This window comes from Paroedura picta, chromosome 1 (genome assembly GCF_049243985.1).
Source record: "Paroedura picta isolate Pp20150507F chromosome 1, Ppicta_v3.0, whole genome shotgun sequence".
In the NCBI taxonomy this organism is placed as follows: domain Eukaryota; kingdom Metazoa; phylum Chordata; class Lepidosauria; order Squamata; family Gekkonidae; genus Paroedura; species Paroedura picta.
The window spans coordinates 69,421,398-69,448,821 of record NC_135369.1 but is presented as its reverse complement, the minus strand read 5'-3'; the positions used below and the strand labels follow the sequence as shown (position 1 = coordinate 69,448,821).

The following is a 27,424-nucleotide window of genomic DNA, read 5'->3' as shown; positions in this document are numbered from 1 at the left end:
TGGAAAACACCAGCCATTGCATTTTACTGCAGCAATTTTGTGAATGCTACTCAGATCTGATCATAGGTCACTGCTACAAAATAACTGTCTTAGGTCCTGTTTAGAAAGGCCTTTTAAAAATTCAGAATTCAGGACCTGATTCTTCATGGTGGTACCAATGAGTGGAAAATAGAGCACTATAATATAAATATACAGAAACTATCTCCAATACATATCTTGAGTCCCTCGATATAAAAACTATTTGATAAATCACTAAAAAAATGAAAGCCAAACTGCTGCTTACATTTTCTCATGTTGCTGATGGAATCTCTTTGAATTGCACAATTGCTTTCTCTTGTCGTAGGCACCATCAGCAGACAACATTCACTTGGGATGCCAGCAGTAGTTTCATCTTCCCCTGACTACACCCAGCCACCACCACTTGAGAATATTTTCAAGGAGACACACATGAAACATGACAATGTCATCTCCGTCTATGGAGGACTTCCCCAAGTAGCAGTTATATCAGTTACAGGCATATTATTCTGGTCCACCAAGTGAAACCAGACGCTGAAAGTCATCTTAGTTTGGAAAGCATTAACAGTGCAATAGATTTAGAACGATGTAATTCTGCGTTAGAGTCTACTGTTAACTGTATAACACCAGTAAAGTGTTTCTTTTATTCTTAATCCTATTTTTGTATTTATTTACTGCTTGGCAGGGGGAAGCCTGCCAAGTGCATGAGCCCAAGAACAGAGCTCCTTTAATTAAACAGCTCTTGTTCAGAATTAATAAACTAATGAAATTCAGCTTTAGAGTTTCAAACTTTGAAATGTAGCTACATTTTCTTGCACTGAACTCCAAACAGAATTTCTCACATAGTGGCTCAAAGGTCACAGCAGGCATTTTCCCATCTTCAACAGGCTAGGCCACTAGGACCCTATCTGGCCCTGGAGCACCTAGACACCGTGATCTATGCAATGGTAAACTTCAGACTTTATTACTGTAACTCGGGTCTACTGCTGGCAACTGCAGTCCCTGTTGTTGTCTGCAAGGCCATGTCCTTGCTTAAAAAAAGTGGATCACATAGTTCCCCCCCAAGTCTTACTGTGTACTTTCCTGTAAAGTTAATGCCACTTGAAGTTCTGGACCACTTATGCCTTTGATTTCATAGGAACTTCCAGGCAAATACTGATTTTTCTTTACCAGGCCAAGCTTGAGAAAAGTCACTTCAGCAGTAGGCCTCAAGCTTCAGGAGGGCAGGCATAACCAGCCAAACAACAGACTGTGCTAGCTAAGGGATGTCTGTGGCCATATGTATTCCTTTTGAAAGGGCACATGTGAGGGGGAAGAGCTTTCCCTTCAGCCTAACTGCCTGGAGATGAGGTGTACTTTCAGAGGATACTCAGACTCCACCTGGAGGCTGGCATCCCTAAACCTCAGTGGGATACAATGCTACAGAGTCACCCCTCCAAAGTAGCCATTTTTGCCTCGGGAGCTGATCTTTATAGTCTGGAGATGAGCAGTAATTTCAGGAGATCTCCAAGCCCCACCTGGAGGGGACGCCATTAGCAAATGAAAAACGATAGAGATTTTCTTAAATCCTTGGTTCTGTCCAGATAATAAATAATGGCTATTCTCATCAAGAGGGTGTCATGCTTTCTCCCCCTGGGATTGAGGGTCAGGGAAAAAGGAGGGGAGGACCACCTCCTGGGAGATGAAACTGAGAACACTACCTGGCATGAGGCACTACTACCATAGTTGAGGCCATAAGCATTACTGTTCCATAAGGGTTGCCACCAGTTCTGTTGTATGGAATGGACCAAGGCCTGTAGCGCTCCTAATCTAGAAACTGGTAGAAACAAACAACCCAGCCTGGAGTTGAGCAGGACGCCAATAAAATTTATTCGTTGCGAGAGGGTAAGATGGGACTTCTCTCTGTTGACCACCAACTCCAATTGGTCACAGAGCGATAGGGAAAGATGAACCTTGGTGGTCAGCTCATCAGTTAAATTTGCTACCAGGAGCCAATCTTCTAAATAAGAATAGATGGTTAGGCCTTGAATCCAAGGCAACCAGCTGCACCATAAAATTTGTAAAGACCTACGGAGCTGTTGCTAGCCCAAAGGGGAGAACAGTATACTGGTAAATACCCATGCCATAGTGAAAATGGAGAAACTTTCTATGGGACTTATGGATCGCTATACAGAAATAAGTATCCTTGAGGTCAAGGACAACAAACCAAGAAATCAGAGGCAAGGATTCAATTACCCCAAGGAAGCCATGCGGAACTTTGAAACATGCAAATATTTATTTAAACTTCATATATCAAGAATAGGATACATCCCACCATCATTTTTGTCCACCAGCAAACCTTAGGAAAAAAAACCTTTTGACTCAAAATCCTCAGGAATGGGCTCCACGGCCCCTTTTGCCAAAAGGTCTGTGAGCTGGACAGCCAACTCAGGGAAGGGGTTATCAAGGGTGGAGACCTCTACAGAACATAACAGTTGCATGTCAAACTTGAACTTAAAACCAGAAACGATAATTGAACGAACCCAAGAATCCTGGGTGATTTGGAACAAAGTGTTCCTGAACAATGTCAACCGGTCCCAAAATACTGGCAACACAGGAGTGCTGGACTGTAAAAGTTAGTACTCCCACCCAAAGGAATGCTGGTTCAGATGTTGCTGCTGAGTTGTTTTTTTCCTCAGAAGCAAAAACTGGCTTGTACAAGAAGGATAATGTGTTGGAGGAGCCACTGAATGTTGGAATCCATGATACGAGCAGGAAAAATTGGTTGCCTTTGACTAACCTGGTTATATTGATACTGCTGGGAGGGGAGCGGAGGGAAGGAACTCAAATGTCTGGCTGACTCCCAGAGTGGCGGGGTCTTGCAGGGAGGTACCAGTTCCAAAGGATGGTATTTATGGCCCAGAGAGGATGAACGGGGAAAACAAGTCTTATCTTTATGTTTGGATTAGCAAGGATTTTTGGGAGGTGGTTCTGATGCTGAATGCTGCTCCCCATAAGTACCAGCAGGTGTAGCTGACCATCTGGTCACACACTGAGGCCATGCCATGAGTGTCTTAGGACAGTGGTCCCCAACCTTCTTATCACCGGGGATCGGTCAACGCTTGAAAATTGTACTGAGGCCCGGGGTGGGAGTGTTAGTCTACTAGAGGATGGCGCTGGAGGGGCGGGCTTAGCTGGCAGCCGCTACGGCTCCTCTGATTGGGCAAATGGATGAGAAGTCGGGGGAGCAAGCTGGCCTCTGTTTCTTTTTGCCGTGGTCGCTGAAAGCAGCGGGCAGGAACCTCTTTGCCACATAATTGTGTGGGCTGCCCTGGGAATAAGGCACTCCTGGACATGAGATGAGGGAGTCCTAGTCAGAGCAGAAATGGAGAAGGAGAGCTTTGTGACCTGGTCTTCTGCAAAGTTGGGTTGACGTTGGTGGGCTGAAGCACCTAACTTCTTAGACAGAGCCGCAGCCCAGTACCAACTGATCCACAGACCGGTACCGGTACCTGGACTGGGGGTTGGAGATCACTGTCTTAGGAGCCTTATTCACAGTGCTTGAAGAGGCCATCAAACTGAACTAAAGGCAGGCCTGATCTGAACTGAGAGGGGTTTCGGAACCAACCTATATGGGGTTAGTTTAGACTAAGACTTAGTAGGAGGTGCCACTAAGAGGGTCTTCTCCCAAAGAGATGCCTTGAGACTAGACACTCTGTCAGAGCACACCTTTGGCATAAATGTTTGGCATATGGCACAAGACTAGGCACTCTGTCAGAGCACACCATTGGTGTAAACTTCTGACATATGGCACAAGTGCCCATAGCATAGGCCTCGCCAAGACAAATCAGGCACTGGCCATGTTCATTGGACTCTTAGTATTACACTGAACATACTTCTTAAAGATTGCTTTGGATGACATCGCTGATGCCCCAGTAGAAACATCACTGTTAGGAAAAATTGAAAGATGGAGCACAAACTAGAATGTCCACTAATTGCAGTGGCAAAAAGAGAGCTGAGGTGGTTAGGTGCTCCGCCCTGTAGTCAGGTGACACGACTGGCAGGAAAAACCTGTACATACGTGGATGGGGGTGGGTGCCCTCTTTTAGAACTTTTAGCGAGGGAACGTTACGAGTGGCCTGCATGTGTGCAAACCCAATATGGGTATGCACAACAAGATGGATGATGAATGTAAAGCTTCATTCACATAAATATTCAATTTTCTCAGAGCCATTATATAATTTCCCTCCAAAATTTCCATGCTTTGTTATTGGGATTCAACATGCAGAACTTTCAATCCATCAATTTTATTTCACCTTTCTATCCATTGTCTTTTCTACCAGTACAGCTGCATCTTATTTTCATGATCCTATCTTATTTTCCTTCATTTCATATCATGCTTTCATTTGAGTTCACATCAATATCTCCACAAAGATATTACTACCACTCACAGATTTTAATAAAAAAATAATTTTTCTGCTGTTTCACATGCCACGTAGATAAAAAGACTAGAGGCTAGCAAACCTCAAACAGGATATGAATAGCAGGTGAACACACCATGACATATTCATTCCAAATCTATGACCTCAAAATCTTTCTTTTTGTGCATATGAGTAAGAATGAGAATGAAGTCAATAGTGGATCAAATGGGGCTGAAGTAGAGATGAACGTGCAGAAAAGTGGAATAAGAGGTGATGAGGAGAAAGAGTTGAGACAGAGGTAGCGTACTGTAGTCTTGAAGTTGATATATGAGGAAGAACCAATGTAAAAGACTATGAAAGGGAACCACACCTCTGTCAATTATTCTATCAATGATTTCACAATATTCACAAAAATCCATTTACTGTGATTTTCACTCACAAAAGGCCTGGAATCTATCATAGCTAGGTTAAAAACAATCTTGTAGAATAATACACAGTAACATTTTTAGACACTGAGGTGACAACTTTATTTCTTTACTACTATAGGTACTATTAATGCAACACATTATGACAATGAGTAATGATGTTTAAAATTGTACCATGTGTGTGTGTGTGTGTGTGTGTGTGTGTGCATACACACACCTCACCCTTCTTGCACTATACCAGTTAGTGGTGTAAACATCACATTAAAGTAATGCACTGGAAATCTTTACTAAACCTTACATGTACAAATACAAATGCCTTCTGTTCCCATTCTATGTAAGCTTATATATTTTATCACTAGCTCAACAGTAACAGAACAGCTTAGTTTATTTTAAAGTTCTCTTTCTGAACATTTGGTCAAGTTCTGTCCTGGTCTGAGCTCTTGATTCACTGAAGCAGTTACAATACTGGCATTATGGTAAAAGATTATGAAATTTGGAAATCTATTGCTACTTACTTATGTATTATTTTATTTATATCCCTCCACTCCCATAACATGGCTCATAGCAGGTTACAATCTTAAATATACATTTAACCCCCCCTAAAACAATAATAAAATTCCTATAAAAATCCACCCCTGCAGGCAGCAAAAATTCCCCCTCCCCGATATAACAGACCATATGATGGTACAGTGCCTCAGGGACAATTACAGAGGTACCCGATGACCTGGCTAGCCAGTGAGGGGCCCAGGTCAAACCAGCCTTAACCAAAGACCTGGCAGAAAAGCTCCATCTTGCAGGCCCTGCAGAATTGAGAAAGCTCCATCAGGGCACTCAGCTCTCCTGGGAACTCATTCCACCAGATCAGGGCCAGGACTGAAAAGGCCTTGGTCAAGGCCAGCAAAACCTCTTTCAGGCCAGAGACCTCCAACAAGTTCATATCTGCAGACCTAAGAACCCTGTAGGGGTATGATAGGCGGTCCCACAGATAGGAGGGGCCTAGATCACCAAAACTTTGAAACTGATCCCTCCAAGATGTTGGTATACTGAATTGCTCCTTCTACATCACTATTTTCTACACCCATAGCAGTCTCAGCTTTTAAGGGAATGTTACACAACACATGGCATAACAATATTCTAGTTCTGAATCTAAAAGAAGAAGAAGAGTTGGTTCTTATATGCCACTTTTCTCTACCTGAAGGAGGCTGAAAGTGGCTTACAGTCACCTTCCCTTTCCTTACCCCACAACAGACACCCTGTGAGATGGGTGAAGCTGAGAGAGCCCTGATATCACTGCTCGGTCAGAACAGCTTTATCAGTGCTGTGGTGAGCCCAAGGTCACCCAGCTGGCTGCATGTCAGGGAGTGCAGAATTGAACCCGGCATGCCAGATTAGAAGTCCACACTCCTAACCACTACACCAAACTGGGAGGGCAATTATCAGGAGGTAGAGTTGGTAAAAATATTCCTGATTAATGTTGTAAATCTTGTATTATAATATAACAATAGGCTCAGAAACACCTGAAAACCTTAGAGGCCATGAGAACTGAATTTCATGTATATCTCTATGTCAGCACACATGAATGTGCACAAACATTCCTGGTTACAAGATATTTAGATCATAACCATTATAGTGTTGTCTATATTTATCTTCTATTGGCTTATCCGTAACCAAGCAGAAACAGCACTGTTACATTTGATTACGACCTCTAGTTTTGCTCAACAGCTTCTTGCATGTCTGAAGAACAAACTGATTAAACCTGGCAAATAAGAATTTTGCCATCCTTGGAAAATAGTGCTCAAAAAGGGATTAACCAATTCCCAAGAAGTCTTCCCAAGATTGCGGCCTGGGAAGTTTTTTACTGCGGGGGGGGGGGGGGGGGAGCCGCGGCCAGGCGCCATGGCCTTTGCGGCCCGGCGCCGGGCCGCGGCCCGCAGGTTGGGGACCACTGCTTATATCATTCAAGTGGTCTAATTTTTCTGGTTCAGGAGGAAAATCCAGACAAAATACTTGGAATCATAGAATAATAGAGTTGGAAGGGACCTCCTGGGTCATATCCCTCATATCCCAATCGGTCAGCTACTATAATCTGCCACCCCCTTAAGCCTTCACAGAATCAGCCTCTCCGTCAGATGGCTATTTAGCCTCTGTTTCCAAAGATGGAGAACCCACCACCTCCCGAAGAAGCCTGTTCCACTGAGAAACCGCTTTAACTGTCAGGAACTTCTTCCGGATGTTTAGATGAAATTTCTACTTGACCTTGGTTGTGTGTGGAAAGTAGAAAGCTATTATATATTAATTGTATAATGCTTGCAGAAATATTAATAAAAATGAACTAAAATTGTCTGGGCTGGTTAAATCTTATCAATATTATAGAAAATATTAAATACTTAATCTGACAACAATGGCTCCATTTCTATCAGTTCTGCAACTAAATGTTAGTAATGTGATCCTGTCCATGATAAGCACGACCATTGCTTACCAAGGTTGCAGATTGTGGCAGTGAGGAATATGCTCCAGCCTGAGGTAGAAGCAGGAGGCCTACAGCTTGACAGCCCTTCTGTGCCAGCTACTGCAGGTATGCAGGGGCACGTGGCAGGGGTTGCATTATCGTTGGGTATGCAACAGGCAGCCCTCTTGGACTCAGCACCAGCAGTTGTGTTTTGCACTGGCACCCCAGCCATGACCATCTTACAGCTGGGAGGAAGGACTTGCCATTCTTTTCATGGTCTGTTTCTTTTAAGGGACACACTGAATGACTGGAGGTCCTGCAGCCATGCCTGCTTAAGACACATGTAAGGTGGTCCATTCTTTGTACCATGCTCCTGGGGAAGCACTGGTCCCGTCACTCGAAGAAGAAGAAGAAAAAGAAGAAGAAGAAGAAGAGTTGGTTCTTATATGCTGCTTTTGTCTACCCGAAGGAGGCTCAAAGCAGCTTATATTCCCCTTCCCTTTCCTCTCCCCACAACAGACACCCAGTGAGGTAGGTGGGGCTGAGAGAGCCCTGATATTACTGCTTGCTCAGAAGAGCTTTATCAGGGCTGTGGCGAGCCCAAGGTCACCCAGCTGGTTGCATTTGCGGGAGTGTGGAATCAAACCCGACTCGCCAGATTAGAAGTCCGCAAAGAATAAAAAGTAATTTGGATTTCCCTCGTCTTGCTTTGGTTGTTGTTGCACATTTCCTTATCTCTGCCACTGTTTTGATATTGTTTTAGTATTCTATGAAAGGTCACTTCCAGACTAATTTTATTTTTTTCAGCACCAACTGCTTTTCAAGATTTCAAGAGTAGCTATCATACCATTGTTATGATTATTGCTATTATTATATCATGATTCAATGTATACCTCCATGTTTTATGTAAACCAACCAGAGCCGCGATATACATACATGCATGCATACATACGTGAATATATATGATATAAGCATTCTGGAAACCTCAGAATGTGCAAGAAATCTGCATTTCACTTGCTGTAAAAGTGCAAATGATGAAAGACCTAGGAGTCAGCACTAAAACATTCTATTACAAAATCTGGTAGTGCATTTAGAGCCAGTTGTTCCAATGTATGTGTTAGGTGGCAATTAATCTTCAAACCAGGAAGATTAACTGGATAGCTAAACATCCAGAGAGAAGTCTCTCTCTTTTTCATTTCTTACATATGTGGATAATTTGGAACCGAGTAAATAGATGAAAGGTGGAAAAAGTGAAATGCTTTTAGTGCTCACCAAGCAGAATTCTTGTCCCTAAAATGAGTTAGTTTGTGATTAGAATATCTGGATGACGACCTATGTAACATTCCTAGTGTGGTAGAAGTGGTTTGAACACACATTCCATTCACTGCATTCCAAAGTGCTTGCTTTCAGGGCAGAGAATGTGTGTTAAACCACTTCTACCACACTTAGAAGGTCTGCCTGTCTTCACCCCAAGTTGAATGAACGGTCATTATGTAAATAGCATAGTCTTTGACACCAAAAAAATGAAGAAATGGGCAGCCCCAACACTAATACTAGCATCTGGGGCCTAAGGTACTTCCATGATCATTCCTGTGGCCTTAGGGGAGGGGGGGGGGAAGACAATGTATCCCACATATTACAGAGAGCCAGCATGGTGTAGTGAGCAGTGGAATCTAATCTGGAGAACCAGATTTGATTCCCCAGTCTTCCACATGCAGCCAGTTGGGTAACCTTGGGATACTCACAGTTTTCTTAGAGTTGTTCTCACAGACCATTTACGCACTGGAGGTTTCATGCCATGCTGTAGGCTGGAGTTTTATTCATGGCAGGTTGCCCCACCTCTTCCTGCAGCCACATTGGGGAGCATTTGGCCCATGCACCTCATCTGCCCCCGATTTGTGCTCCTGCATAGGAGCTGGGACAGTGAAGTTCCCAGTGCATAAATGGTCACACAGCAATTTGGTTAGAGCTCTCTGAGCCCCACCTACCTCACAGGGTATCTGTTGTGAGGAGAGGAAGGGAAAGGTGTTTGTAAGCTGCTTTGGGATTTCTTCAGGTAGTAAAAAGTGAGATCTAAAATAAACAGCTGTCCAACTTTAAGCCTGTCTTACTAACTACACTACATATTTGGGCTAGGAATTATTTACTGTTAATAGTTATTATATTGGTATCCTGCCTGCCCTCTCAGGAGCATAAAAGAAATAGTTAACTTTCCACAAATACTGCGAGATAATTAAGTGATATTGAGAAAATACCTGTAAATTCATAAATTACTGGGATCTGATCCCAGAGTACACCTATTTAAGTACTGTATATGCATAGCACTCTGTCTGAACACTACTATTTACTTGCTGTATACAACCAAACCACATAATCGAAAGCCTTTGGACATATAGTTTGCATTCTTCTGAACTACAAAATTCTATCTTACAATCTGATTATACAATACTAGGGGCAAAGCCCATTGTATCCAAGAATACAATGGGCGCTAGAGCTTGGCAGTGGGAAGAGGAAGGGGAGGAGTAAGGGCATGGGTTTGAATGTGTGTGTTGTGCGGGAGGTTTTGGTGGTATGGTAGCAAATGAGGGCATGGGTGTGGAGAGATGGGTGTCAAGAACCTGTGGTGTGGAATGTCCGTTGAGTGTGGGAGAGGAATGACCTTTGGGAATTGTGGCATAGTGGTTACAGATGAGCTTTCCAGAACCATGTCTTCAGATATGTGAAGGGAAAATCAGACTGGAGACTCTTCTTAGGGGAAGATTACATGGCAACCAATTCCTCCAAGTTCTGCATCATTTCCCTTCTTATGTCTCAAAGCGGTTTACAAACATCTTTTCCATTCGTCTCTCCACAATAGTCAGTCTGTGAGATATGTGGTGCTGTGAGAGGTCTGAGAGAACTGGGAATGGGCTGTAGTGACCCAGCAGGCCTCAGGTATCTCAAAGCATTTTCCAATCGTCTTCCCTTCCTCTCCCCATAGCAGACTCCCCATGAGGGAAGTGGGGTAGAGAGCCTCACAGGGAAGCTGGCAACCCTAAGAGGAAGACTCTCTGGGCACAGCAGTCTTGACCTTAGTAAGGTTTTTTATACTGTTTTTTTATTTGCCAGGCCAAGGTTAGAAAAAGTCATTTCATTTCCCATGTGTCTCCAGCTATTTACTTGTTCACTATTTAGAGTTTCAGTCTGAAAATATTTATTTAGATCTTCCTACACTTTCCAGACTCACAGGATTGATGCTGGTCTGCCTGTCTGCGCCACAGAATACAAACAGTCGCTGGTAAGGGCTGGCCATAGCCCATACCCCAGGAGGGACACTCCTGCACCACTCCCTCCCAACTGCAGGCAAAAATAGCTTCTTTGAAGGCTGGACTCTGAGGCATTGTACCATTTTGAAGTCCCACCACCAAATCACCAGGAATATTTCCAACCCAGGGGTAGCCAACCTCCAGGTGGGGCTTGGAGAGCTCCTACAGTTCACCTGCAGAGTATAAAGATCAGCTACCAAGGCATAAAGGGCTACTTTGGACAGGGTTGTGGTAGAGAAGAAACATTTAAGGCCTCCCACACAGGTTGTTGTTGAATTGAAGGACTGTGCCTACTGCACAGGGTTGTTGTGCAGATGAAACCGGAGACCAAAGAACCAATTTGGTCTGCAGAATAACGCTGTGCAGTGGCCTCAAATCTGCAGAGAAGAAAGACACATGGCTTGGCTGAGTCTAACCCCCGGCCAGATCAGGCTTTTCTGTGGCCTCCCTGTCAGCCAACTGTTTGGCAGAAGGGGAAAGTTCCCCACCCTCATAAGTAATGCCCACCCCCATACCCTCAGGCTCCCCTGAGTTGCTCTTGGAAATGCCTCCCTCCCCTCAGTCAGGGGCTGTTAGGCTCCTTCGCAGCAGGCCTGAAGGGAGGGGGAGGGAGCGCACTCACCAGCCTCCTGCCACCTCTGTCAGGGTTCTGGGGCAATTTACTGTGCCAGCCCTTTAGGACAGCCTTGGGGCAAAAAGGGCTGGCACAGCCTGTCCAAGCCTCCTTTATCATCCCCCTTGGCAGCCCTACTGACCTCCTCTCCCTGCATTGATCAGCAGCAGACTGGCAGCCATTTCTCCAGATTGTCCCTGGCTGGGCTGATTGGATGGAACTCTGGTCCTGGTGAGGGCCCAATCGGAAGGCACTTCCAAGGGGTTTTGATCCCGGACTCAGCCCACCCCAACACCCCTTACTGTTTTATTAAGAGGGACAGATATTAAATGTGAGTTGGTTTGGGGAAAATCTCAACCCAATGTGCATTTCACATGTGACCTTGTACACTATTTTCTGGAGTGGGGTGCAGCCTCATCTTTCCCTCCCTTCCAACCCAAGTGCTATTGCAGAAAATAATGATTGGAGGAGGTACTTGTCCAGAATAGTGAAACTCTGTGCCCTGCTATTACTCCAACCTAAATCACGTCTCATGTATTATATAATCAGAGCCCTTGAAAAAAGACAGGCATTTGTGATATTATGGATCTCTGTTCGGTGTTATCTGTAACATGTGCAAGCAAGTTTCCTCAGACCATTTATAATAGCTGAGCTCATAAAATCTAGGAATTTAGATATTATATATTAGAATATGAGAAATAACTAATATACTTACTGATCCTGTTTCTTATCTCATTTACTTTTTCTCCCAGGGATTTTGCTTCTGTAAACCTATAGATAAAAGAGCGCAGTGATAACTAAAATGGATGGCATATAGTAAAAATATATTACTGTGGTTTATCTATTAAGCTGAATTAAATCTGTGGTTCAATGAAATAGAATGAACTGTGAGAGAGATTTAATTTGCCCAAACTTTTTGTTTAATTAAATTGAATAATATCCCTTAAAAACTTTCAGTAAGCAACATACAATGCTCTCAGATAACAATGAGAGTATAAAACTTTTACCTCTTGTTTGCATTAAACAATGACCAAACAGAGAATAAATTAACCTCTTTTTCCTTGTTTTTGCATCCTGTATCTATTGCAAATGTTCTTTTCCTAGATTTCAAAACAGCATTAAACAATGCATACTTCATCGTATTAGACTTGTACAAAATGAGGTTTTACATGTTTGGTAAGAATGTTTGAAAAAAAATTTGACCTTTTAAAGTTCTTGGATGGAGAACCAACAAAAATATACAAATGCTTCAGGAAACAGCATCAGTGATTTGATAGGTGGTTGGTTTTCCTCTATGCTTGCACTCACCTAATTAACCCACATATGCTCAGGAGTGCAGAAAAAAGAAAAACAAGCTATTTCCTGCCCGCATGAATAAAACGTCCCATGACATGCCTTGCAAGATTGTGGGTGTTAACCTTAGTGGTATAGTCAAATTGGTTCACTGGTAATGATGATGCTACTGCAGAACTGCTATTCTTTACAACCTTCTTTGCTAGGCTAACAGAGTAGTATTTCCATGGTCTATTAAGTTCTGATTCTTTCATACTGGGAGATGACTGGAATATAACTGTAATCCACGTATGTGAAGTACAAAACGAGATTATCATTGCTTTCACTAGTCAGGATAATATGTTAGCTACTTCCTGAAGAACACAGATCTTTCTAGCCAATCACACCATTTAGGACTGAAATTTATGTAGAGTTCTCTTTGAAAACTGTTTGGAAGTTGCAGACAGTGCCTAATAAAGTGGATATTACATCAGTGCTTGGAAGCACTGGCTTAGACATTAGCTCCCGGACACAGTTGAATTTATAATAGGACTAGAAAATCTGAGTCCCCCCCCCCCTCACCCTCCCCTTTCCTTAGGGGAGAGCAACTAAGAAAACAACAGATGCCCACAGATTTGAGCTGGCTGACAAGGATTTGTGGAGGGTGGGATTCTGGGGATTCTGTTGCTATCCTTGGATGTTGTTAATTTGGGGTATTTTAACTTTGCTTGGGGTTTTATTGTATTGGGATTTTTAATGTGTACCCTGCTGAGAGCTGGCTCACCAGAAGTGGCAGGAAATAAATTGAAAGACAACAAACAAACAAAATTTGAGCAGCCCAGGACCAAAGTACATTTTGCATGCGTACTAGTCCATCAACTTCTCTATTTATGAGCTATTTCTCTGGGTTTCATCTTTTCAGGTTAACCTGCTTCAAGATTCAGCAGTCAGCAAGGCCCCGTCGTGGTATCACAATTCTCAGATTCCCTCCTGTTTGAGTCCAACATTATACAGCAGGGGAAGTAACAGAAAGTTCACAAAAAAACACTGAACAGTTAGAACAGTTGCTCAGGAATGTCTTAGAATTAAGCATGAAGTCCACAAGATCTCTGTTGTTACCACCATATCTGGATAGAAAATGTACATACACAAAATATATTTTCTCATCCCACTTAAGAGATTTTATTTCTGGAAACCTGAGGGGAAGTAAAAATGGCAATTACAGCATTTCACATTTTCAACAGGCATCAGGCAAATAGTGTTAATAGTTTCAAAAATACTTAAAGACTTATGGAATATCCACTTTGTGCTAACATTCAATTACATTTATTAATGCATTATCTTTATATGCCACCTATTCCAGATACCTGGTTAAAATACGTTCAAATAATTTTACCCTTCATATCTACTCACTTCACAATCCATACAAATTACCCCAAAGTTGCCTAAATCTGTGAACAATTCCTATTACATTTTCACAAAAATTGAAATTATTCAAAGTACTAAAAGAATGAGAATATGGATTCCAGAAGCCACCCATTTTAAATATTTTGGGGACACTAGTGTAGAAGAATTACCCAGATATAGATATCTGCAAAAACAAATAAACAGAACTTTGGAGAGTGGTGAAGCACAGGTCTGGAAAATAGTTATAGGTACTTTAGGTTATTGTTCACCAGAATCCCCCCACCACCCTAAAATCTGGATATTTCTTCTACACTAGTATCCCCAATATGTGTATGTGTGGGTATGGGTGTGTGTGTGTGTGGGGGGGAGAATGGACAGGTAATGGTATTTATACTGCCATTATTTTACTACTTTGAATAACTACTCTGGATTTTAGTGGGAATATTAGTCGAAATTATTCTGAAACTGGCACTGCACAGGTTTTGCACTGAATATCCATTCATTTTATCTGGATTTTCTGGCTTGGTGAAATGCAAATAACTTCAAAATATTTTTTCTGTAAACTATTTTTTCAGAACTGTAAATAAGCCAGCATTGTTCTCCTTGTTTTCTTTCCTATAGGTAACTCAAAGAAATAATGTGTAAATATAAATAAATCTGAACATATACAAAATTGTAAGGCGATGGTGGGAGGAGTTGGGATTCATTGCCTAACCACCAATTAGGTAGGCTGTCCCGTCCTTGATTGGCCATCTATCCATCAAACAGCCAATCAGAAAGGATATCCCAGACCTGACTGCATCCCTCTACAACTTCCATATCGAAGAAGTGTGAGCCCATGGTAAACCAGCAGGCCCTGGGAAGGAGGGAGGAGGGTCTAGGACTGCAGGCCCAGTGGGGAGGAAGGAGGGAGCCCCCCTCAGTGTGCCTGCTCGGGTTGGGGGGAGGCACAGAGTCTCCACCAGTACTCTCCCATCCGAAAAGGCCCACAGAGGCCACTCCAGGCCTCAGTGGTCCTGCCTGGGGAGAGGGGAGGCATAGAGTCCCCACCAGCACTCCCCCACCCCTAAAAGGCCTGCAGAGGCCTCTCCAAACCTCAGCAGGACTACCTGCAGTGGGGAGGGAGATGGAAGTAATTCCCCACCAGCAATTCCCCTGACCTGCTGAGGCTTGGAGGGGCCATGGTGGGCCTTCTTGAGGTGGGTGGAAAGGGAGTCCTCACCAGTGGTCCCCCCACCCAAAAAGAGCCCGCTGTGGCCTCACCAGGTTTTGGGTGGCCTGCCTAGGACAGGGGGGGATCCTAGCACACTTTGTATTTTCCAGTAAAATGGGCTTTTCCACTAGCATTTATATAAATCACGAAATAAATAAATGTATTTATAATTACATTTATAGAATGCCCCTCTTGGTCCTGCCATCAATTTTCTAAAAGAAGAAGAGTTGGTTCTTATATGCTGCTTTTCTCTACCCGAAGGAGGCTCAAAGTGGTTTACAGTCGCCTTCCCTTTCCTCTCCCCATAACAGACACCCAGTGCCGTGGTGAGCCCAAGGTCACCCAGCTGGAAGAAACTAGTAGATTTATGATGGAAATAGAAAGACAGACATTCAATGGTGATCTTGCTGTGGCATAGCACCAATTATACTTGTGACATCCATATAGTAGGTATGCAGGAAATATTTTTTTCTGTTGGAAGACCAAGATGAATTTATGCAGAACTGACTAGCCAGCCCTCGCGTCAACTTTCAAACAACTTCTTCCCTCCCCGTAACATATGTACAAAGCTCTATGACTGGCTCTATTGAAGAAGAGTTGGTCTTTGTTGTTGTTGTCAGTTGTGAAGTCGTGTCCGACCCATCGCGACCCCATGGACAATGATCCTCCAGGCCTTCCTGTCCTCTACCATTCCCCAGAGTCCATTTAAGCTTGCACCGACTGTTTCAGTGACTCCATCCAGATGCCACTTTTAACCACTAAACCAAGCTGGCTCTCTATTGTCAGTGTACATTACCCTCAGGTGATATCGTTTTTTTTTTAAAAAAAAAAACCTTCCAAATAAATTTTTAATCAGATAATACATGTAATGGGACTGAAAATAAAGCAGCCCTCCTACCTACTCTCCACACACTCATATTTCTATCAGTTTTCATTTTAGAGCGAAGTATGATTGTCAATGAAAGTAATGGTGGGGAGAAGGAAAACACTGTCACCACACCTGCCTGTTTCTAGCTTTAATTTCCTTTTCATAGAGCAAGAGTTCTGTGCTGCTTAGGAATTGGCTAAGTTACACTCCCAATTTCTAACTCTTAGATTTGTAGTTATTTGAGCAAAGGTACTTAAAATAACCTCCATAAAAAACTTAATTTTATTATTATAACACTATTTATAGTTAACTTCACAGAGAGTAAAAACAGGAGGAAAGATCTGTGCTATTCTTCAGATTCAAGGTATTAAAGATAGTGCAGTCTCAATAAATCAAGGATACCTGTGGGGTGACGCACTCTGTTATGGTTTTTGTGGCCAAGACAATACCCTTCTCATGAAATTCTGAATGGTGACTCAGATGTGTATAATTATCATTGTTAAGACTGAAGACATAACTATAGCACTTAACTGTTAAATGAGCCCTAGGTTTAACTGATGATCTGGGCAAGATTTGGTCTAGCAGAAACTATTGGCAAAACCCACAAGTTCCATTTTTGTCTAGCAAAACAAGCAGTGGAATAAAGCTAAGAAATAGCACTTTTCCACATGAGAGGCATACTTGGGTAACTGTCTCCTCTCAATTATTCAATTTTTCTTTCAGATTGTCAGCAGCCAGTATTTTAGGTCTCCACACCCTTACTTGCTCATACTCACTTGTTTTAAGAGCTGAATCCAGCATGAAGAATTGGAACATCTTGGGAAGCTCCTCTCCACACTAATTCTGATTCAAGCAGGGTAGAACTTTTGGAAACTTTGTGCCACTTTTTAAAATATGTGCTATTTCGGAAATTGAGTTAATACAATTAAAGGGCATACTCAAAAATGGCTTTAAAAAGGGAAATATTCCAAACACAAGATTACCAAAGGAAAATATAGACCCTTCCCAGAGTCAGTGGGGTATAGTGGAGCAAGTGTGGATTAGGACCTGCCTGACCCAGGTTCAAAACCTCAGCTCACTGGATAACCTTGGGACTGTCAGAAACTCTCAATCTGGTCTGCATTGGGCTATTGTGGAAAAATGTTCCACAATATTTAGAAAAACATTTAGAACAATGTTCTAAAAGCTGCTTTGAGACCAACCCTGGGAGAAAAACTGGATATAAACAAATACAAATGCATAATAGTGAGCCAGTACAAAGCTTGTGTATGCTGTAGAAATCTGAGGACATCTGGGAACAGTGTTTTTGTGCCTCAAGGAATAATTGTGGCTGAGACTCACCGGAGGCTGGCCAGCTGATGTGGTGGAGGCACAGGCAGCAAAGAGGGCATGCCTTGGTGTATGGTGATGCACCATTAGGGAAGAGAAGGGAAGAGAAGTGGGCCTGTGATGCCCTGTAAAGGCACCATGTGTGTTAGGCCCAGCCTCTTTCTCTCGCAGAGTTGAGCAGCTCCCCAACCACTCACCCTGTTATGTATTGTTATGTTTATTTTTGATTCAAGAATAATGTTACATTGTGCCTGCGGTTACAGGCTTTTGTTACTAATTCATCAAAGCTGGGTGGCAGTTTTGCAATGGGTAGGAGCCTGTTTTGGGGGGAAGTTCAGTCAGGTATCAGACTCCCTAGTTTAGGGGCCTATGTAAGAGGTAGCAAGCCTCCAAGCAGAGGCCAACCTGGCTGGAAAGGCAAAGGGATCTTGGAGGGCCAAGTGGCCTGGGGTGGGTCTAGAGGAGGTCTGCACCCCTCTTTGGCATCCCAGGTGGGACAATACCCTTTGGGTTGGGACCCAGCAGCAGGTGTGACTTAGTTCCCAGGGGGAGAATGGAGTGTCTTCCAGGGTGCTGCTGAGGTTGGGTCCATGTGGTCAGCTGATCACATGTGCAAGCTCCCTATCCTATGCCAGGCCAACACACTTTGTACGTTAATAAGGCTGTGCCCTTGTTTAAGCCAACCTGAATGTATGTGTGTCTTCCTTGAGCCCAAAATGCCCTTCTGCAAGTCAATTTCATTTTGCTCCAATGCTGTTTGTTTTATTGAAATAAGGAAAAAGGATCTCTGCACAAATGGCGCAAATCTACCTCTCTCAAGAGAAAGAATATTAGTGTTCAGGATTTTAAAGACATCACAAAACAAGAGGTCTGTTTGTAACAGGCATAATTCTAGCCTCTTGTTCTGCTTAAGGGAACCTCTATACACAGAGACAGCAACCCCCTGAATATTGTGCTAGGAGGCAGCTGCAAGGGAAGGATTCAACATCTATGTCCTATTTGTTTGACCATGCAGGGCAACCAGTTGATCACTGCATGAACAGTATGTTGGACTAGATCAGGCTTTTTCAACCAGCGTTTCATGAAACCCTGGTGTTTCTTGACAGCCCTGGAAGGGTTTCCTGAATGGGTGGGAGTTAATTAATTTTTATATATTTTAAAAAATGTATTAAACATTCATTGGGTGATTTGACCATATATGGTCATGTCGATCTCCCCCCCCTCCCGCCTCAAAACGGCTAATAATGGGCCTGTAGAACAGCCTTTCTCAACGTTTTTACCATTGAGAAACCCCAGAAACATTCTTCAGGCTTTGACAAGCCCCAGAAGTCATGTGATCATGCAGAATATGGCTGGGAAGCATAGCTGTGTCCATGCCCACCCAGGACAGTACTCTCACTGTTCAATCAACCTGGTTGGGAGGTTATCCTAACAGCAATGTAAAATCCTGAGGATTGTCCAGACTAAAGGATGAAGCCTACAAAGCCTCTGTCATTGCCAAACAACTCTCCTTGCAACAGCATTCCCTCCATTCACAAGGTATATCTACATGGGAAAGAGGGAGAGTTTCCAGGGAACTTTCCGGGTGAATCAAAGTTCCAGTGTTTCCTGGAGAACTATTTGGAATATTCCCCCCAGGGGAGTTTCCAAGAGTTTTCACAGACAACTTCAAAAAGCCAAACTCAGAACATGGCAAGCTGTAGCAGTGTGTCCATCACTAACTTTTTCCAGAGTTAATACAACTTCTTTTTTAATTCTCTGAGTTTTGTAAGATGTTAATGTTACTCTTTCCAGTTTTCAAGCCATATATTTCAGATGAATCAAAGCCACATAAAATGGAACAAAGTTCAAAGTGCAATAATTCACATCTGACATTTGAATCAAATCATCTTCAACTTTGTATTAGAATATGTTGCCATATTCATGGAAATTGCTATGTATGTTGTGATACAAACACTGAAAATGGCTCAAGTTGCTCTTTGCAGAACACATTAGCAGAGGAAGTTTGAAACTCCAAATTCATTACACTTGTTCAAAACAAACTCAAATCTACTCTGTAATTTGGAACATTACTGTTGAACCACCACTTGTACAGAAACTCAGTGACCCAGCCACTGTTCAAATTGCTAAGTAAGGATTATATATACAACACATTTAACTTTATCCAAAATGTGAACCCCGCATATGCCAGCATTATTATGATGTAGGATTGGCAAATTTCTCATTCCATGTTCAACTCTTGATTTACAATGAATGTTATTCACTGATTTTTCTCTCATGTTGTCTTTCATGGTTTCCCTGCCCCCTTCTTATGGGTAGATGTTGTCATACATTCAGCAATTTTGGAGAACTTTTTATAGATTGGCTTATGCTACTTTCTGGTAGGGTTACATTGCCAGCCACTCCCAACCAGTTTAGTATGACCGTCTTATCTTCCAAGTTGTCAGTATCCTTAATTATAAAATCATAGCAGTGGAAAAGATCAAACAAACCTCTCATCCAATCCACTGCTGTAACATTTCACCCACTCAACACCCATACAATTAACTTACACAATCCAGACTACTAAGGACCACAAATAGAGAGCAAATATACAGCAGAAGTTATGAAAAGGAAATAATCAATAATAAAATATTCCATTTGAAGTCTTGAAGCTGCTGTCCAAAAAGTCAAATTGTGATTCCAGAGGCATAGCAGTCTATTAATGCAAAAACAATAAAGAGCACTATTGCATCCTAGTATCAGTTTTACCGTGTATAAATAACTTTCCTGAATCTACAACCACTTTCTGAGACTACAACCATTTCATCAGAGGTATGATACATTATCCTTGGTTGCTACACAAATCCATAGCACTATTATTAAACAACAAACATCAGCCATGGGTAACTGAGATGAGGCAAAAGGGAGTAAAAGGCCACTACTGCTTAGTGATATCTGAACAGGCCAGAGGGGGTTTCCACACCCATACTGGTGAGTTTGGTTGCATTAAAATATAATGAACAGACATTTGAACTGTCTTCTTATTCTGCTCACATGCCCACTTCCTTCCTCTTCCTTCAAGCATGACTAAAGAATTTTTGATTTTCGAAGTCTTTGATATAAGTTCAGTTGAGTTTAGCATGTGAATGGAGGTACCTGGACACACTGAGACTATTTTAAAGCATATTGGTCTCCGAACACCCATGAGAACCTACCATGAGCATCCCCACATGTACCCATCTATATTCTTTTAAAAATTGCTTTATCTATTTATCTATCAATTTGTATCCCACCACTCCCACAGAGTGGCTTCTGGTGGGTAGCATCTGTTCTCACAATAAAATCCCATAAAACCTCATGAAGAAACAGGAAGAAGAATAAGGGGAAAATTGGAATACATTAGAGAAACAATGGTTAAGTAAAAGAGGTCTGTTTTTTTTTCAAGAAAAGTCTTCTGTACTTAAGAGAGACACTAATTCTTACTTCTCATGTAAAACAAATATAATACTAAACAAAAAATTGAACATTTATGAAGAAGAGTTGATTTTTATACCCTGCATTTCACCACCCGAATCTTAAAGCGGCTTATAGTGGCCTTCCCTTCCTCTTCTCACAACATACATTCCGTGAGGTGGGTGGGGCAGGAGATCTGACAAAACTGCTCTGTGAGAACAATTCTAACAGGACTGTTACTAGCCCAAGGTCAACCAGCTGGATACATGTGGAAGAATAGGGAATCAAACCCATCTCTCCAGATATGAGGCCATCACTCTTAACCACTACATAAAGCTGGTTCTTGTGCAATTTTATTTCAAAACAGATGAAAATCTACAAAAGAAGGAAATAGTGTGAGCACCTTGATGTTTGCTCTGCAGAAAGCTATCAATAATATGACAGCTGCCTTTGAAGAAGAAATTTTCTTTGTAAAGGAAGATGCTTTGTAAAGGAAGATGCTGTTTCTATCACAAAAAGATGGTAGCATTTGCCAAAACATTTGAAATCCCCTTTGTAAGTGTTGGCAGAATCTGGAATTTTTTAACTTTTATGAAAATCTTCATTTTTAGAAATATTATTCCATGAACATTAAAAGGCTTGGCTAGTATAGGCTCATGAGCTAGTTAATCTCTGAAGGGAAAAGAAGGCAATAAAATGTGAACTCTTGTAAGAGCTATTTTGGACTGCTGTGGAAAACCTTTTAAATATTTTTTCATCTTTTTTATTATGATGATCATTACTGTAATTATAATCATATTAACTATAATTCTAAGCATATGTGTCATATTTGATTTAGTAACCAATAATCTCTATAACTGAAGCTTCAGTCTTGGATTCATTCCAGCCTGGCCATGGTGAGGAAACAGAACTAGTCAACCTGATGGATGACCTCCAGAGACAGCTGGATTGAGGTTGGTGCTGCTCATGTTACTAGACCTCATGGCTGTGTCGCACATACTTGATCATGAGTTTTTTGCTCTCCACATCACTGACACTGAAATACAGCTCTTCAATAGCTGATCTCCTTTCTCCGGGTTCACAGCAGGTAACTGTTGAGGAAATGCAATCATTCTGATAGCCCCTCTACTGTGGGGTGCCACAAGGTGAAATTCTCTCCCCAAACTTATTTAAGATCTTCATATGCCTTCTTGCCCAGCTGGTCCAGGGGTTTGGGCTTGGGTGCCATCAATATGCAGATGGCACCCAGCTTTATCTATTGATGGACAGCTGCCCAGATACACCCCAAGACAACTTTGCCAGATATTTGGAAGTAGTGAGAGGGTGCATCAAGCAGAGTCACCTGAAACTCAACTCAACTATGATGGAGATGGCTGGGTGGCTCAGTAGGAAAGGTGCAAGGGAGGAAGCATGCCTGCCCTATCTTGATGCGGTTTAAATGTCAGTTGCAACCTCAGTCAGAAATCTGGGTGTGATTCTCGATGCCTCCTTATCTATGGAGGCACAGGTCTCAAGAGTAGCATGGCTGGCATTTTTTCACCTCTGGCAAGTCAAGCTACTAGCACTCCACTTGGCCATAAACAACTAGCCACGGTCATCCATGCGATGGTCACCTCTAGACTGGACTTCTGTAACTCACTCTACACAGGCCTACCCTTAACCTTACTCCAGAAACTGCAACTGATCCAGAATGTAGCAGCCAGGATTCTCACAGCAACACCCTGGAAAGAACACATTTGATCTGTGCTCCGACAGCTGTACTGGCTCCCAGTTGAATTCTGGATCAAGTTTAAGGTAGTGGTGCTTACTAACAAGCCCATGCATGGTCCAGGCCCTGTATACCTGAGAGTCTGCCTTTCTATCTCTACCCCCTGAAGAGTGCTCCAATCTGCTAAAACCAATAGATTGGTGTTCCCTAGCCCCAATAAGGTATGTCTGGCCTCAACCAGGACCAGGACTTTTTCTGTCATGGCCACTAACAGTGAAATGAGCTCCTGGAACATATCTGAGCCCTGTTGGAAGTGGCACAATTATGCAGGGGCTGCAAGATGGAGCTCTTCTGTCAGGCTTTTGGTTGGGGAAAAGGACATGAGTAACTTTTCTGGGCCCCCTATTGCAAGATGCCCCAGACCTCAGTCTGATTTCAGAAGAATGGAAAAAATCCAGGATTGTTGATGCTGGTATTCAACACAGACTATCGTTACTGGTTATTAATTTAATTTTAAATTTTAAACTTGAATATAACAGTTTTCATTATTGTATAACCAGAAGGTCCCTGCTCTGAGCCAGCTTGCTAGGAGGTTGGTATAAAAATGAAAAAAATAAAATAAAATAATGTATAGATTTCTAAAACAACTGCCATGAGATGGCTGTGGCTGAGAGTGGCGGTCTAAAAATTGATTGAATGAATGAATGAACGAACAAACAGTATTAGAAATATGGGAAACTGATATTGTGTCTATAATGCATACATTAGAACAAGGGTAGTCAACCTGTGGTCCTCCAGATGTCAATGGACTACAATTCCCATGAGCCCCTGGCAGTGTTTGCTGGCAGGGGCTCATAGGAATTATAGTCCATGAACATCTGGAGGACCACAAGTTAACTACCCCTGCAGAACACTGGTGATCAGAGCAAGTTATATTTACTGCTTAGATAATGAAATAAGGAATTTATAGGATGCAAACCTAGTGAAGTCATATAACAAATGCCAGAATGACATAATGGGGAAATATGCAGTTTCTTCCTGACATGTCTAGTCACGTAACAAAGCTTTGAGCTTGGACCTGGCACTATGTTGGACAACTGATGCAGAAATAAAAACGGAGAGTGGTTGCAGTCGAAAGCTCATGCCCTGAATAAATCTTTGTTGGTCTTAAAGGTGCTACTGGACTCTGATTCTATTGTGCTAGCCAGACCAACATGGCTACCCATTTGAATCTAGAAATCTAGAAATCAAAGAAGTGAATGTTCAAAAGAAGTATTAGTTTGTCATTCTTTTTGTTTGTTTGTTTTTATATAAAGTTTTATTACAGACATATAAACAAATAACACATCAGAAAAACTCAACAGAACAAAACCATTTGACTACAGATATGGCAATAAACTATCATAATACATTATTGTTCTGCCCAATAAATGCACAAAATGTCATAAGAACATATAATTTAAAACCAGAAACTAACCCAAAAGGAGCTAAGAAGGGGTGGGAGAGAGTTCCATCCAAGTTGACATTCTTTCTATGTAAAATTATTTAATCTAGTTTAAAACATTATTATGTACATCTCCTTAATCCAATATAAGCAACAAGAATGACAAAAGGCCTCCATCCATTCTTAAATTAGATATATTTGGGAAATTCCATCAAATACTTGGATATTTGGGAAATTATTTGGGAAATTCCATCAAATGGAAAACCATTCCAAATTATGATTAAGTCATCTTTATGATTAGTTTGTCATTCTAGGATCTGCACATGTTGATGAAAAAAAACACAGACTTTGCCCCAGGTTTTTTTAATTGTTAGGCAGTGACAGGCCCTGTCTCCTTTTCTGTTTACCCATAATAAGTAAAGATGTAATATAATTTATTTCTAAATAGTTTAAAAGCACAATATAAAAGATACAAAATACTAATTTCTAGAGATGTGTAGCATCTACAACTCTTGCTAATCAGTTATGTGACAATTCTGAGAACAATGTCTCTGATAGAGGTGAAAGCCAGTTATTATCAAAATAAAGAGCATAATACAAGAAAGCATTGCTAGGACAGAGAAAAATCAAAAGCAGACAGTTTAGGAAGAATAAAGGAGTGTAAAGTGTGAGAGGCTATGAAAGGAGATACAAGACATCTGTCTAACTACCTCCGTTTTTCTCAAGAATTCCCATGCTTCTCCTTGTATTCACTGAGCTCTGGGGATATGCCATTTATTTATATGCCAAATGTAGAAATGGAAAATTATGAATCCTTGGCCAGGCAACCTTGTTTGGAACTATGATGGAATTTCCTGAATACTCACCATTCTCCTGAAAGTTTGACATTAACTCTCCCTTTCATAGTATTGTATTCTATTTTACCAAAGGCTCTCAAAATGTCTCCATTTCATTTTCATGTGTTAGACTAGCACATGAAAACAAAACGAGCGAATGCTGGCAGGGGCTCATGGGAATTGTAGTCCATGGACATCTGGAGGGCCGCAGTTTGACTACTCCTGGACTAGCACTTCTCAAAACTGGAGTCTGAAATCTTCAGGGTTCCATACAGATACTTGATAGCAGGGATGTGCACTCAGACATGTCTGGTCCAAAAATATACTCTCCAAAATATTTTGTTGGTATTTTCCTGTTATATGTGGGATACTGATACATATTAGAAAATCCCTGTCAATACTGTAACTGTTCTGGAATACCCAAAGTTTTTTTTTAAAATAATTTTATTGTTTATTATTATATAAAGCATTTACAGAGAAATTGTGAAGAAAAAGCGACCAGCTGATATGGTTTGCCATCTCTTTTAACATAGATATTTAGTTCCCATCACATATTATTCCTAATCTAGAAGTTTTTACCATTTTTCTTAGCCAAGTGATTGTTAATACATATGAGAGTATGATCTGTTATAAGAATACATTCTGTTATTATCTTAAATGATATTAGGTCAGTCTCCTTCATAAATTGGCCCTGACCCAAGAATTACTACTGCCGTCTTGTTAATGCCTATGAAATATGGTTTGTCATCCTCTTTTAGCATACATATTGACATACATATTCAATTCCCATCGCATCTTAATCCTGATCTAGGAGTTATTACCATCTTTCTTAACAAAGTAGTTGTTGATACATAGGAGGGTATAATCTATTATAAGGATATATTCTATTATTGTCTTAGATGATATAAAGTCAGTTCCCTTCATATATTGGACCTGTCCTAAAAGTTACTGCTGCTATTTTTCCCAGAGGAAGCCAGGAGAATACTCCATTGTTCAGCTCATCTTTCAGGTGGTCGCAGAAAATGAAATTGTGTTTTTTTCCATAGTAGAGTGTTTCTGATTGTCCTTCTGTCAGGGCCAAAGAAATCTCTTACTTGATTCTTGCTTGTAGTCGCCTTTGAGGAGGCTCTGAATCCTTTGTCAATCTGGATCTCTTCCTCTGGTCGCACAGGAATATCTCCTGATAGCTTCCTAGTTGCTGTCGCTTTTGAATAGACTCTTTTTATTTTGCTGATCCAAATCATTTCCTGCTCTGAATAGACTTCCAGGTTTTCGGTAGTTTCCTTCCTTGAATCTGTTTTCCCAGGTTCTTCAAAGGTACTTTGGGTTTTTACATCTCTGGCACTCTCTCCCTCCAGTTGATTAACTTCCAGACATTGAAGTTTCACTTGATTTATTGTTAGCTGAGCTACGTCATCAGCTTGTCTCTCCGGACCATGGGCTCCATCCAAAAGCTCCCCCTTAGTCCCACGAATTTCCTTTTCCAGCTTATTGACTGCTTTCAGTATCTTTGAGTTTCCTTTGCATAACAAATGGAAAAGCTGTGCCTTAGTTAATTCTTCCATAGTTCTAGGCAGTCACAAACTATAAACAGAAAGTCTCGTGAGGTCTCGCGGGAGCACGAGCGATCCCAAATTATCAGTTTGTCGATCTCCGTATCAAGTCAAATTCCCCCACTGAACTTTCACCAATAAATCTTCAAAGCACTCTCTTTGTTTGGTTAATGGGTATAATTAGCTGGGAGTCTCTCACTCGGTGAAAGAAGGAATTCGCTTGTGAATTGGTTGAGGGGGGGGGGGGAGGGAAGAGCTTGTGGGAGAAGAGAGAGAAAAGCCAGAAAGCTTTCAATTCTTACTGTTGCAGATTCCAGCTTCTGTCAGCTTCTTCTCCTGTCGATCTGGTAAATGATGGTCTGGGAAGAATGTAAGGTCAGCTGGTCGTTTCAAGCTTGTAAAGTTGTTTGCGACAAAGACGCCATCGTGACCTTGAGCACAGGCCGCTATTAATCCGGGGAGTTCGGTCCTCCTATCTCCCCACGGATCTGTAGGACCCTCAGGATGCTGTTCCCGGTTCCTGGGGCGACCGGTGAGCAGATTTGCGTATCTGCTCAGGTCAGCCAGGTGCAGAAGCTCCTGACCCTCGGCATGGCTTAAGAGCTGAACAGCTTTTTTATGACGCCATCTTCAGTCGTCTCCTGCTCTGTGTCTGGAATACCCAAAGTTTTTAATACACCAAACTCATTTTTTTTTGTTTTGTTTTATTCTGTTTTGTTTTCCATTTTGCAGACTGCCAGGGCAACAGAAGGGAGAGGCAAAAGAGGCAACTCTCACAGACAAACTCTAAATAACCAGTCAGATGTAAATTGGAAATGTTCTTTGTTAGAGAAAATTAAAGAGGTTCATACAAGCACACAAAAGCAAGTAAAGCATCCAAGATTGTTTAATGAAAATGAGGGGTGAAAAGGGACAGCATTTTTGGGAGTGGTGGGAAGGCAATAGTTATGCATTCATGGTGTGAAGAGAGGTCTATATGCTGTCTCTGACATCCTGAATGGAGCTGCCAGCTCCATTTTGTTTGGACCACAGACAGTGATTTTTGAGAACAGAGATCATTTGGCTTTATGATAACCTCTTCTTCTAGGTAGGTACACAAGGGGTATTCAGATCCAGACTGTTTTTTTACCTACTGGAAAAGTGGTATATTTG

At 41.8% G+C, this 27,424-nt stretch overlaps 1 protein-coding gene and 1 long non-coding RNA gene across 6 annotated transcripts in view; one reads left to right on the top strand and one right to left on the bottom strand.

Moving 5' to 3' along the window:
- Positions 1–27,424, bottom strand: part of KIF6 (kinesin family member 6) — a 214,631-nt gene that overhangs the window by 58,858 nt on the left and 128,349 nt on the right. For all 5 annotated transcript variants that reach the window (XR_013231806.1, XM_077341951.1, XM_077341917.1 and 2 more), the window contains one exon: positions 11,923–11,978. Coding sequence is in view for 4 of the 5 variants with exons in the window: in XM_077341951.1 (XP_077198066.1) it covers positions 11,923–11,978 (56 nt within the window). In the remaining variant the exon portion in view is untranslated. The remainder of the gene's footprint in view (positions 1–11,922; positions 11,979–27,424) is intronic.
- Positions 20,220–27,424, top strand: part of LOC143839645 (uncharacterized) — a 42,891-nt gene continuing 35,686 nt past the window's right edge. Inside the window, exons 1-2 of the long non-coding RNA XR_013231809.1 lie at positions 20,220–20,269; positions 21,618–21,684. This is a non-coding gene — a long non-coding RNA (uncharacterized LOC143839645). The remainder of the gene's footprint in view (positions 20,270–21,617; positions 21,685–27,424) is intronic.